This window comes from Vigna unguiculata, chromosome 3 (genome assembly GCF_004118075.2).
Source record: "Vigna unguiculata cultivar IT97K-499-35 chromosome 3, ASM411807v1, whole genome shotgun sequence".
Lineage (NCBI taxonomy): Eukaryota > Viridiplantae > Streptophyta > Magnoliopsida > Fabales > Fabaceae > Vigna > Vigna unguiculata.
Window position 1 is genome coordinate 3584749 of NC_040281.1, and position 12665 is coordinate 3597413.

A 12665-nucleotide genomic window follows, 5' to 3' on the forward strand; every position below is an offset into this window, starting at 1 on the left:
ATCTTAATGTTTAACCCAACTCAGTCTATCTCGACCTTCAACCTGACTCAGCTCGTTTCAACTTGTCTCTTGCTTTGACCCGACCTAACTTATCTCGACCTTTGGCCTGACCCAGTTTGTCTTAACCTCCAGCTTGTCTCAATCCGTCTTGACCTTCAACCTGATCTGTTTCGATCTTCGTCCTGGCCCATCTCGATTGTCAAATTAATGAGTCTCTTCCTTCAACCTATCTCGTCTGATTTTGATATTTGTCTTAACTTGATCTGACCTATCTTTGACATTCGACCTAACCCGATCAGTCGTAGGTCGACTGATATCTATCTTCTGTTCGGCTAAACTAAAAATGTAGATTAAAAATTTAAATTAAAAATTAAAAATTTTCATTTTTGAAATCAGATTAAAAAATTGATTTTTAATAGATCGGATATCTAACCAAAGTGGATTTTAAATGCAGTAATGGAGAAAAGTAGATGAGATTGGCTTTTTTACCCACCCGTGGATCAATCGATGTTCACTGTTGATTCGGGTGGCATTCTCTTCATTTCTATCTCCTCACACAAATGAGAAAAAAAAAAAAAAAACAGGTGAAAAGACTGCTGTTTAGTGTTCTTCAAATTCTCTCTCGTGTTCCATGTGTGTATTATAAGCATAACTCATAAGCTTGACCAACGAGGTTCTTGTTCTAAAATTCCCAAGAAAAAACAAGTGCGGAAGGTTCAAGATTGGAACTTCGTCAGTCAATCTTTAGTCATGGGTTCTGAAATTACGATACTTCTGGGCTCTTTCGATTTAGTGAGAGATTGTATGACTAAGAGCTTAGGTGTTTGTTTAATTGACACTTGACAGTTACTCTTGTTTGCAATTCATGGTGTTATTGACATTTGACTGTTAACATAGTTTGTTGATTGTTACTGTAGTTGCATTCTCAGGCTCTTTCTATCCAGTAATTTTTGGGCTATCTGATTCTTGAAGTAGACAAAGGATTTTAGGAATATGTCGAAAAGCAATAAATCGCCCAAAAATGACCAACAGTCCATAAAATATTGGCGGATTCAACATGGAGGAGCGTCCTCTCAGAAGGATCTTTCGTGTGCAGATTATTCGCCTTCTCTTTCCAACGACGAGAATAAGCAACGGTATGGAAGTTTTCAACCAAAGTCCCCTCAGATACTGAGCACATCTCAGCTCATCTCTGCAATCGGTCAGGTATGCTATTCTGCAAGTAAATCACTCTCGGTTTTACTCCCAAAAGAAAATTTGAATCAGGATGATAATGGACTCTCAAGAGAGAAAATTCTGGATAACATTGGAGAGAGAAAGAATGACCTGGTATATACTTCAAATGGCACTAAATTCTATCCTCTTACCGCGGATGCTGCAAAGATTGTGCGGGAAAGACTGGATTTTCCTACGGTAACGAAGAAGATATCAGTGTTTGAATCTCCTAATGAAAGTCAGGAGTATATCCATTCTTTATTACAGAGGTTTTCAAAGGCTAGTGATAAAATAACAAATAAAGATTGTAAAAGAATGAAACTAGCGAGGGAGGAAATGTTATTTAAATCAGGAAATGTATATCAGTGGGCAGGTAGAAATGCTGTTGAGATGCTAAATTGTCAAATGAATGTTCCTCAGCCTGAGAACCTGGAAACTAAATCCTCAGTTTCTGGCAGTGACATTTCCTTAGATACAAGCGCCCCTGCATTAGCAAACGAGGAGAGGGATGTGTGCAGTCATGATTCAATCACACACCAAAGTCAATCATTGTCCAATGCTGAGGCAGATGTGGGTGATTGTCACATAAACAGTTTAGCTTTATATACTAGTGCTTCTGAGCAGTGCCAACATGACATTGATGACAATGAATCACTGGAAGTTCAAAGAAAGCAATTGTTGGATATAACTAATGATGAACCTAAGCTTCAGACTTTCTCTGCAACCCATCTGAAGCCTCGTAAGTCCCAAGCCAAGCAAGAACATGCTTTTTCAGGGGCGTTAGCTGGTGTATGTGTCAGCCTTTGTCTGCATCCTGTTGACACAATCAAGACAGTTATTCAATCATGCCGTGCTGAACACCAGTCCATCTTTTACATTGGCAAATCAATTGTTTCTGATAGAGGTTGGTTCTTAAGAGAAATCACTTCTTTCTTGGTATCTGTGTAGCTTATTATATGTCTCATTTCATCTAGATTAACTTTCCCTCTTGAATTAAATCTCCCACTAGATGGCTTCTTCACACAGATGATGGATTAATTTCAGGTTTGCTTGGACTATATCGTGGAATTACCACAAATATTGCATCTTCTGCTCCAATTTCTGCAGTTTATATCTTCTCCTATGAATCAGTCAAAGCAGCTTTGCTTCCTTATCTTCCAAAGGTAGCTCATCTTTCTCTATATTCTACTCATTTAAATGGAGTTGTTTGAAGTAAGTTACCCTTGCTGTCTTGTGCTTTGCTTTTTCCTGATTCCCTTATTTCTACACGTGCTACCATCTAGGTGGAAGATACTGCAAGCTAAACTTGTAAAGGTTGTAAAAGATCTTATTCGTTATTTGTAAATAGGGAAACTTGCAATTAGGATTTTTTTTTTTTCACATTTCCTTTTTGTTTCCTCATTTTCATTTGATTATAAATAAAGATTGAATGTGTGGAGCAATAAAATGATTCCTGTGATCCCTTTTTAAATTTATCAGTGTTAAACATCAACGAGTCATTATTATTTTAAATGTTTATTGGCATGAATGAGGTTTCAACCATCTTCTGCAGGAGTATTATTCTATTGCCCATTGTGTAGGAGGTGGTTGTGCAAGCATTGCTACATCTTTCATTTTTACTCCTAGTGAGCGAATAAAGCAGCAGCTGCAAGTTCGTTCACAATATCGCAACTGTTGGTATGCCTCAGTTTTTTGGAACATCAACACCTTTCTTGACATAGAACTGCTTGCTTTGAGTACCCCTTGTCTTTATGCATTTGTTGTGAATTGCATCTATTCCATTGTAAATTTCAGTATCTGCTTTATATGTGTAATTTGGGCATTTCAAATATTTGTGTCCTGTTGAGAGATGCTTGTTATGTCTGTGCATAGGCTCATGGGTTCAAACTTTAGCTGGAACTTTTCCCTTTAAGACCTGTGTAAATTGTATTAAGTTTACTTGCTGGGTCTTATGAGTATATCTGTGCAGGGATGCATTGGTTGGAATTATCAGAAACGGGGGTTTTACCTCCCTATATGCAGGTTGGAGAGCTGTACTATGCCGGAATATTCCACATTCAATTATCAAGGTCAGTTGGTGTTTTCATATCTGATGCACATTTATACAAGAAGCTGATACAAACAGTCTTTTATCACCACCACGGAGGAGGAGTTTGTTTGCATGAGGTTTTGGTAGCGCATGTCCGAAAGCCCTTACTGAATATTCATTAATTTCCTTCTTGACTCTCAACTTTGACCCTGCTACAAAAGATTCACCATTCCCATGAGGATTTTCATTTCTTTCTTCGAGGCTGTTGTGATTATTGACGTTTTCTTCTCAAATCCCTTCCGCTAATATTACTTAGTCTTTTATGATTGGTTTTCCAAGTTCTTTAGAAACCATGGTTTATTTATTGCTGTTTCCTGTGACCAAGTGTAGTTTTACACATATGAAAGTTTGAAGGAAGTGATGCCATCAAGTGTTCAACCCTACACATTACAAACTGTGAGTTAATAACATTTGTTCCTTGCTCATAACCATCATTTATTTGCCTCACTGATGAATGTGACTAGGGTGATTTTATGAATTTCTGTAGTTAGTATGTGGAGGATTAGCTGGATCTACTGCTGCTTTATTCACAACTCCTTTTGATGTGATCAAGACTAGATTACAGACACAGGTTTGTTATAAGCAAACCCTAAATTGTATAAATTCTTTTTGTTACTGCTGAAGTAGAATCTGGTACAACGATCTAATTAGCTTCTGAAGCAACCTTTATTAACTCTAGGTTGATATTGTTTATCATGCTATCCTTAATTGTAATATAATTTCAATTTGTTATTTTTCAAATTTGATTTTAAAAAGTATAATGTGTTATTCTTTTTTCTTGGTCCACGAATATCATTATACTGTTAATTCATGATTCTGATGAAAGTGAGTGCACTACAGGTTCCTGGATCTTCAAACCAATACGATAGTGTGCTCCACGCCCTCTACGAAATTAGTAAGGTTGAAGGTTTGAAGGGCTTGTACAGGTAATTTCTTGTGTCTTGCCACTGTCATTTAGTTCAGAAGAAAATATCTTCATAGGAGCCACTGATTATTTACCCTCCTGGGATCTGTGTTCAAATGCAAATTGCACCATGACATTTTTTGTTTGTGTTTCCTATGGCTGTCATCAGGGGGTTGATTCCAAGGTTGATTATGTACATGACGCAAGGATCACTGTTTTTTGCTTCATATGAATTTTTCAAGAGGGCATTTTCTCTGGAAGTATCACATGGAAGGGATGTTGAGAGAGAAGAACCTACGAAGTAACTAATAGGAGGGTGGCTTCCCCAAATTTTGATAGTTTGTATTCTTGGTAACTAGTTAGTGTAAAAAAAGTCTGTTTAATTGTGCCACAACTAGTAAAGCTGTTTCATAAACTGTATATTTGAAGAATAATTTGAAATTCTTCTGTAGCATCATCTTACATATGAAGAATTTGCAAAATGTGTTTCCACTTTTCAATCTCAAACACAAACCAGTCATGTAGAATGTGTTTTCTTGAATATGTGATCGATTTTAGTATTCTTCAAGGAAAACTGCTTTAACTTTAAAGGAGCTTATCTGTCATGACACACCTATAAATCTTTCTGTTACACAATATCCAACGCATTTCCTAATCTAAAAATGTATTTTGGACTGCATAATTTAAAAATATATTTCAAATTATATAATCTGAAAATATATAATATATTATATAATCCAAAATGAAATCTAAAATATTTTCTACCTAAACAAATTATATCTTTCCTACACTTACAGAAGGCAGAAAGATATGAGGGTGCTGGAATAAAGAGCATAATCTTTCCCCTTTTTTTCAGTGCACTTATTTCAGGGGCTTAACATGCTTAAGAAGATTGGGAACATAGCTTAAAGGGAGTCATCCTACATTTTTAATAATTAATTTTTTAAAAAAATGTTGAAATTCAATTTGAAAAGTTAGATAAACATAGACGCATTATAAGGGATAATCAGTTAAACAGAGAACAGTAAAAAGAAGAACTTTGACATTTTTAGAAGATAAATTTTTAACTCACCAGCAAAAATAATGTGAAACACTCATAATACAAAGAAAAAAGTATTAAAAAATAACTATTTATTTAAATAGATTTGCAAGGCTTATTGCCTACCAAAGTAGCAAGTATCATTACTAGTTGAGTGCTTCCTCATAGGTTCATACTCAAAGAAGAGAGGCCAACAAGTCTTGAAATTATTCCAATCCACTTCCCACCATTTATATAAATTTCTAAGTCTTATCAAAATAGATACAAAGAAAAAAAGAGAAAGGATTGCTATGCTATCTCCTACTGAGTGTAAAGTATTCCCCCATTCTAACTATCCCACACAATATGAACAATTTTTGGTTTCTATCCTACTTCACCGGAACAAAACAACTTATTAAAAAGAATGATTTTGACACCTCTAATGTGTCATCATCCCCATTGCACTTTCTCTCAGTATTAAACAGATTCTGCAGCAGGCATTGTGCCTAGTTAAAAAAGCTTCACATTGATGCAAACATCCTCACTAACATCCTCTACACACTTCCAATGTGCTTTCCCAACCAGCAATGGCTTAAACCTGGTACAAAGACAAGATATAGTCGTGTGTTTGGAAACATGGTATCAGAAACCATGTCAGTAACATGTAATCAAACACACTACAAATGTGTTTTCCACATAATCACTACAGCAGGGTTGGTCAGGTCTACTCTTTATACGCGTGCAATAGGAGAAAAGGGTGGGTTCAGCACATAGGATCGAGGAACTACTTTTGGATTCTTGCAACCAGTCTTCTTCTCAGTTGTGACTGATTTGAAAAAAAAATCTGCATCCTCCTCAAGAAGCATTTTCAGTGAACTGCATTGAGATGACTGTTGGTTGTTTTCATGCCCTCCACCGCCGGAGGCCGAAGTTCCATGCAAAATGGCAACACAGATTGAGAATGCTTGTAAAGCAGATAACTGTGCATGAAAATCAACAGCATAATGCCCCTCTTCAATTCTTGTCATGCTGAAGGTAGGACTGCTTCCTTTTGCTCCCTGTGCACCAAAAGGTCAGATATGTATCAGAAAAACAATAACAATCTCGTAACAAAGAAAGTTAAAACTGTCACACTAAAAAGAAAGCAGAGAAAGCTGTAATAAGAAAGTGTTAATAAAAAATCCATTATATAGATGCATGTCCCATGGAATTAATTCATTGTTCAATCCTACGATTAATTGTTTTCCTGTATACCCCTTGCATTTATGCATTCTATCTTTATATCAAATGGTTGCTACACTGTGACACTACACTGTGCACTGGATTGTTTGTGTTAACTTATCTGAAGTAAGTATATTTTTTTTGGGTGGAAAAATTGTACAGAAAGTATAAGAAAGACAAAGTACAACCATGGACAAGGCTTACGCCACCAGGTTGAAAAAATAAAAGCTAAAATCTCTAAAAATAATGAATAGAGACTATTTGCAGAAGGGCGTGTTCATGCGATTTGATCAGCATATTTGAAAAGTAGGTGCAACCCCTCTCTAAGAAGAGGTTGATTAAATGTCTCAATGGAATGTTATGAAGACTATTTCCTTGACCATTTATTGTCAATGAAATAGTGTTGGCCATTTCTGAACTCTTTCAAATTCAGCCAGAAAAGTTATTGCATTAGGATTTGGTAGATATCTGGAACACAACCAATCACCATCTTCTAACTAATTGGTGCAATGAATAGCTACACAAGAAAGTGGAATCCATTCTGGGAACTGAAATGTAAAAAAGCACCAGTCTTCCTTATTAGGTAGGACTTGAGATCCTCAAGCAACAAGTCTCCCTTTACTATTTCATGTTTTCAATTTTTAAGTCTCTTCAAAGAAACAAGAGTGTGAAACTCAACTTGTACCTGAACAAAAAGTTCCAACGGTTGATGTTCTTCAAAAAGTGGGCAGTCCTCAGAAAATTGAATACTAGGATTGCCTAAAAGAATAAGGGGACAGGCCATGTCCCAGCCACCACAGTCACAGCCTCCACCATGTCGCAGTCGATCAAGTAATGATGAGGGTCCCTTGCTTTCAGCATTTGGCAAACCATGATTACCAGTTGGTATTACCACCTTCACCTGTTCCTGGATTTTGCTGTGATGAAGACTCTTTCTATCTATTTCGGCAGATAGATCTCTTATGTTGGAATGTTCTTTACCACTCATTATGTCCCCTCTTTTGTACTTCAAGCTTTCTCTCTTGGAAAACGGAATTTGTAAGACAATGGCACCAATTTCAAGGTTTGAATGGCATTCTGTGGGTGAGCAAGGAAAAGAACTTAAATCATCAAATTCAACATTGCTCAGTGGAGATTTGTCTTGAGGTTTGTTCTTAACTGCACGATTCTCATCCAACCCCATAGCTTCTTCCTTCCATCCAACATTGGAAGCTTTCAAAGTGTTAGAAGCATCTGGTTCACTGAAAGACTTCTCACGCGAAACGCTTTGTCTTGAGTGTGTAAAATCATATAATACAAATTCTGTCACCATAGAGTTGTCAAACACTTTGCCTTCTAGTTCAGAACATAAATTACATGAAACTAGCATCTGTGCAACTGTTGAGGAATCTTTGTCAAAATCATGGTATCCCAACCCAGTAGCATTGCTCTTCTTTCTATTATCAATGGAATGAAAGGTATACACCCAGTTGAAAGCATTACCTGTTCTCCATGTCTTGGCCACATAAACATCTTCAGGGCACTTCACCTTGAACTCAAAAAAGGGCACTCCATGTTTATTTTCCAACTTGAGATTGCCATGCAGGTGAACTGGTGAAGAAGCTATACCTGAATACTGGATTTCTCTGTTGATAAACTCAGAAATGATATCAGAATGCTTTCCTGTTTTGGACAAGTCATTTAACAATGATTTCTGATAAGTCCTATTTCTTGCTGCAATGTTTGCTTTCTCATTTGATTTGATACTCTCCGGTGCCTGACTCACTGTACTTCTCAGTGATTTTGACTTTGTGAAATGATTCAACCTTCTCCTGCTATGGATGAATTGGACTTTTGGACTTGCGCTTGATGAGCAATCACTTCCCAATGGAGATGGCAAGTGAGAGACTTCTACCTTAGCCGAGAATGACTTTTGAAGCGAGTGGACTGTGTCCTTTTCAACAGAACAATTGCCATTGATTACAGAATCAGCAACTTTATCACTTCTGGGCTTCAAATTTGTAGAATCTCTCCCTCGTGCTGTGGAGTTTTTATTCTTAACATCTGAATTTATACAAATTTCAATAAAACTATTTGGAGATCTAACCCCAGAACCTTCATCATCTGAACCACACAACGAATCAACAATGCTACCTGTGAAGGAGGCGTCACTTCTCCTTGAAATTTCTATCTTTTTCCTTCCCTCTATCATGGTGCCCATTTTCTTTCTGCTTTTCAGTTCTTCTGAACTCTGATACATGGAAGTGCGCCTGGTTTCTATATTACCTTCCAATCCATGAGGTTTAGAGAGATGATTCTTACACGAAGAACTGCGGAAGCGAGCAAATTTGATCTCAGCAAAGCCCTCCTTGAGAGTAAAAAATTCATCTTTTCCAGTGGGTTTCCCTTTCTTTGATATCTTCTTCACATTCACACAGTATTGCTGAGATGGAAGAACAGTATTTGGACTCAGACCCACTGAAGACTTGTCATCAAGATCCAGCTCCAACTCTTGTCCCATTGATGAATCCAAAGACCTGCAATACCATCAAGAAAAAAAAAACATTAGTTTGTGCAATGCAACACACTCAAACAGAACCAACTCCACTTTACAAAGTTAACAAAAATGCAGCATGGAAACTATCATCGAACAAAATTTAAATCTGATTTCTACAATTACCCGGAATACAAGGGAGATCTTTCATTGAGGGAATTAAGAAAAAGGCCATAGCATCCATTGAGGAGTGCATATAAATTACAACAAAAACGTCGGCTATAATAATCAACAGAGGGTTCAGCTCCAAAAATTTCAATTCAGAAGATGAAAAATAACAATTGATGCAGGAAGTGATATTGCATAAAGCAAATTGTTGATTGCAATTAAGAAGCGGTATCAAACAGTCCAAACACTGTAGAACACTTTTCTACATTCTTACAAGACATGCTATTTTGCAATGACAATAGTGACCTTGCAAACAACCATTATTGTAAAGGCCACGTCTCAACAGTGCCCTAGAAAATAATTGGTTCTAGTTAGATTATAAAAAAGAAGTATAATCAAAAAGAACAATGTTGATTCCAAGCACCGAAAAAGAAACGCCTTGTGATCTGTTGGGAGCCAAATAATTGAAAAAGGAAAAGGAAAAAGCTGGAAAGAACACTGTATGATCTCCATAACACCCAAATGTGAGTAAAGTGACAAAGATGAGTGTTGCACAAAACTTGATTAAAAACAATAATAAAGTACACAATGATTATGATACCAAACCAAAACAAGGAGAAACGCAAAGAAAGATGGGATTTTTTTTTTTAAATAAACAAAAAAGGGGGAAAAGGGCATACTGGAGTAGATCTTGGAGAAGTAAACTGAAGAAAAGGAGAACCCACGAAGCAGCTTCAATGCAGAATCATAAATCTCAAAACTTGAGCATAAAGGGTGCAGTAGAACAACTCATTAAACCAACCCATTTGATTAAAGAGTCAATAGTCCCGGGCCATTGTGTTGTTTTGTGTTTGTGAATCAAAATTGGTATCCACAAAAGGCACAAGTGGGTTGTAGAAACCAGAGACAAGGCCAGTCCAATCACCAGAAGGAGCAGTAAAACATCACAAATGGTGCCAAAAAGCTTGGTTAGAAACAGTAACGGAAGCTACACTTGCAAGACAGAGAAGCACTGAACTCTCTTTCTCTCTCACACAGATTCAAGATAAATAAGAAACAAAGAGAGAGAAACCACACCAAGCTACTGCATACTATGGTTACTTCCTACCACAACGCTAATGCACATGATGACCCTACTAAAACAAAGCCATGCTCTTGAAGCACCATCATAACAAGCTGGTTTTATTTTTTGGATTTGTTTAGTATTTTAATATTGTTTGTGTCCCACTGGACAAGTGATCTAAGCAAAGCAAGCGAGCAACCCGAGAAAGAATCGAGAGTGACCTCGTGAGATGACAAATGAGACCATCGAGGAACAAACTTTGGCTTTAGTATTCAGTGCACAAAGTGAAGGGTCGCATTGGAATTTCATGCAGTAGTCTTACAACAGTAACAGTGACACTTTGAGGTTATTTTCTGAAACATAACATTATCTTATGTTTTCGGGAATGGCAGGTAGACATAACATTAACTTATCAAGAACGGAATCCCGCAATTGTCTAATAATTTATTGAGTGTATCATGCATTTACAATGATAATAAATAGTAAGATATTGCACAATAAACACCAATAATCGATTTTGTCGAATTCAGGAGAATCAGATCTGCAGTTTTGCTATGCTGAATTTATTGCCAATAACACCCTTCTTGTTATTTCCCTATCGGGCAAGGCAAGTAATTTCATGAGTAGAGGAGTTGAAAGATGTTTGGGCAAATCTCAGATTAAAGTGTTTTGTAGTAAATATATTATATGAAGATTTTCTGTGTGATTGTGTTGCTTTTCACATCTTCTACAAAAAAATTTATCATACCAAATATAATTACAATATCAGACATGTGCAAAAATAAATAAAAATCTCACATCAATAGTAATTATGACATAGTGTAAGGGTAGAAGTGTAAATTGGAGTGAGATGAATAAGGACAAAGGGAAAAACTTTATTTAATTATTATTTATGGCATAGGGGTGGGAGGTGGTCAAAGACAAAGGAAGGGTCTTTGCATGTGATTGGATTTGGCGGGGAAGAATCAAATTCAATGACTCACATCAAACTCACGGAATCTTGGATTTTTATTTTTTTTTCATGCTTTTTTACCATTCGGATCTCATGTTGTCGCGAGGAAATTCATTTTTTATTAAAATTGAACGAGAGCAAACACTTCATGAAAATTCTCAAAAACTATACTTTGAGCCCTTTCTTGGAACAGATTAGACAACACTTTCCTAATTTTGCTTGCGGATTTACAATAAGTCTTTTGTAAGAATGTTGAGTGTAGCATGATTTTTTTAAGGATTGGTATTTAACATTATCAATAAAAAAAAGGTAAATAAAAAAATTACTTTATACACTTTAATGAAGGAAAGAGTATCTTTTACTTAAGAAAAAAAAAAGAGTGTGTTAAATTTAAAAATCAGAAGAAAAAAAATGTAAAGGGATCATCCTTACATAAAATGACCTTATGTTAAAAAAAGTAGAGTTCACTATTTCTATATTTATATAGTACATTTTTTTTTTATTTTTTTAAGCTGTTATGATATGTTTTACAATTCTGAATTTTAATGGTGTTTTTTAATAATGTATTTGATGGTTACCATATAGTAAGACAATAAAGAACATAAAAGCATGATTTGAATGTGAGAAAAAGATAAATATTAATGATAATAATAAAATTGTAACTAGTAATGATAATTGTATAATATTTCATATAATTATTTTATTTTATTTTTAATTTTTAGTTGGTACTTTGATTCAAAATTTGTATAATTATTATTTCTTTCTAAAATATTAAACATTGAATATTTTTTTTGATATTAAATATTCGATAATATCACTTTTTTAAAAAAAAATTATAAAAATTAATTAAATGATTTTGAAACCGTAAAAAGAGATATGGATACAAATATATCATTACGCGGTAGAGATATTTAATTGAAAAATGAAGATACGATAATAAAATTATTAATTGTGAAAGTAATAATGAAAATAGTGAAATAATAATAACGTTACAACATCAATTATGATTATGATGATAAGCATGACAAAATTGGTGATAATAATGTTAAATACATCTTAGTCTTATAAGTCAACTGAAAAACTCATAAAACCAACTCAACAAAAAAGAATGATTTAAACTAAATTAAACTATTCTTTATTTTAGTCACTCAACTCACTTAGATATACTAAGTTGGGTTGAATTGTAGGTTTATAATTTAGTCTATTTTATAAAATAATAATTACATTTTTTAAGTTAAGTAGTATTATCTCAAGAAAATTAGTTAATCTAAATTAAAATTAATTTCATTAATGCTAATTGACTTTAAAATACATATTTAATTCTATAATTTTTTATTTCGAACTATTTTTAATTGTATATTTACTTTTTTTAAATAGTCAATGACTTGATATAATTTGAAGACCTAAGAATCATAATCTAAATACGATTCAGATTAAACCATCACTTTTTTATTGCTTTACTTATTATTAGTAGTGTCAGACTGCGTATTCTGACACCTACAACCAATGGTGATGGTGGCTAGTTTTTTTTTCATTGAAAATGTATATTAATATTGATGAAA

The 12665-nt window shown here is 34.9% G+C and overlaps 2 protein-coding genes across 5 annotated transcripts; one reads left to right on the forward strand and one right to left on the reverse strand.

Annotated features, from left to right (window-relative positions):
• Positions 1-479: 479 nt before the first annotated feature.
• Positions 480-4715, forward strand: LOC114179568 (probable S-adenosylmethionine carrier 2, chloroplastic). Of its 3 annotated transcripts, none has more exons than XM_028065956.1 (9): positions 481-584; positions 918-2119; positions 2260-2378; positions 2768-2892; positions 3185-3284; positions 3635-3700; positions 3792-3875; positions 4145-4230; positions 4378-4715. In XM_028065956.1, the coding sequence occupies exons 2-9, from the start codon at positions 994-996 to the stop codon at positions 4511-4513; spliced, it is 1842 nt and encodes a 613-aa protein (XP_027921757.1). In that variant the 5' UTR covers positions 481-584; positions 918-993; the 3' UTR covers positions 4514-4715. The 3 variants fall into 3 exon arrangements, 2 of the variants coding, with proteins under 2 accessions (XP_027921757.1, XP_027921756.1); XM_028065955.1 differs by having other exon boundaries at positions 482-820; XR_003603483.1 differs by having other exon boundaries at positions 480-2119; positions 3796-3875.
• A 650-nt stretch (positions 4716-5365) lies between these two features.
• LOC114175679 lies at positions 5366-10297 on the reverse strand. 2 transcript variants are annotated; one of them, XM_028060461.1, is made up of 3 exons: positions 9769-10297; positions 7133-8963; positions 5366-6284 (listed from the first exon to the last, which is right to left on the reverse strand). In XM_028060461.1, exons 2-3 carry the CDS (start codon positions 8945-8947, stop codon positions 5958-5960), a joined length of 2142 nt encoding a protein of 713 aa, XP_027916262.1. In that variant the 5' UTR covers positions 8948-8963; positions 9769-10297; the 3' UTR covers positions 5366-5957. The 2 variants fall into 2 exon arrangements, with proteins under 2 accessions (XP_027916262.1, XP_027916263.1); XM_028060462.1 differs by lacking the exon at positions 9769-10297 and adding an exon at positions 9107-9389.
• Between the last annotated feature and the right edge of the window lie 2368 nt (positions 10298-12665).

What these genes read in the sequence shown, in the direction of transcription:
- LOC114179568 (XM_028065956.1), top strand. Translation starts at nt 994, where the DNA reads ATGTCGAAAAGCAATAAATCGCCCAAAAATGACCAACAGTCCATAAAA. An exon ending in ATCAATTGTTTCTGATAGAG is followed by an intron (nt 2,120 to 2,259) that starts GTTGGTTCTTAA and finishes GATTAATTTCAG; the next exon opens with GTTTGCTTGGACTATATCGT. An exon ending in TTCCACATTCAATTATCAAG is followed by an intron (nt 3,285 to 3,634) that starts GTCAGTTGGTGT and finishes GACCAAGTGTAG; the next exon opens with TTTTACACATATGAAAGTTT.
- LOC114175679 (XM_028060461.1), bottom strand. Translation starts at nt 8,947, where the DNA reads ATGGGACAAGAGTTGGAGCTGGATCTTGATGACAAGTCTTCAGTGGGT. An exon ending in CGTTGGAACTTTTTGTTCAG is followed by an intron (nt 6,285 to 7,132) that starts GTACAAGTTGAG and finishes TTTGGTGCACAG; the next exon opens with GGAGCAAAAGGAAGCAGTCC.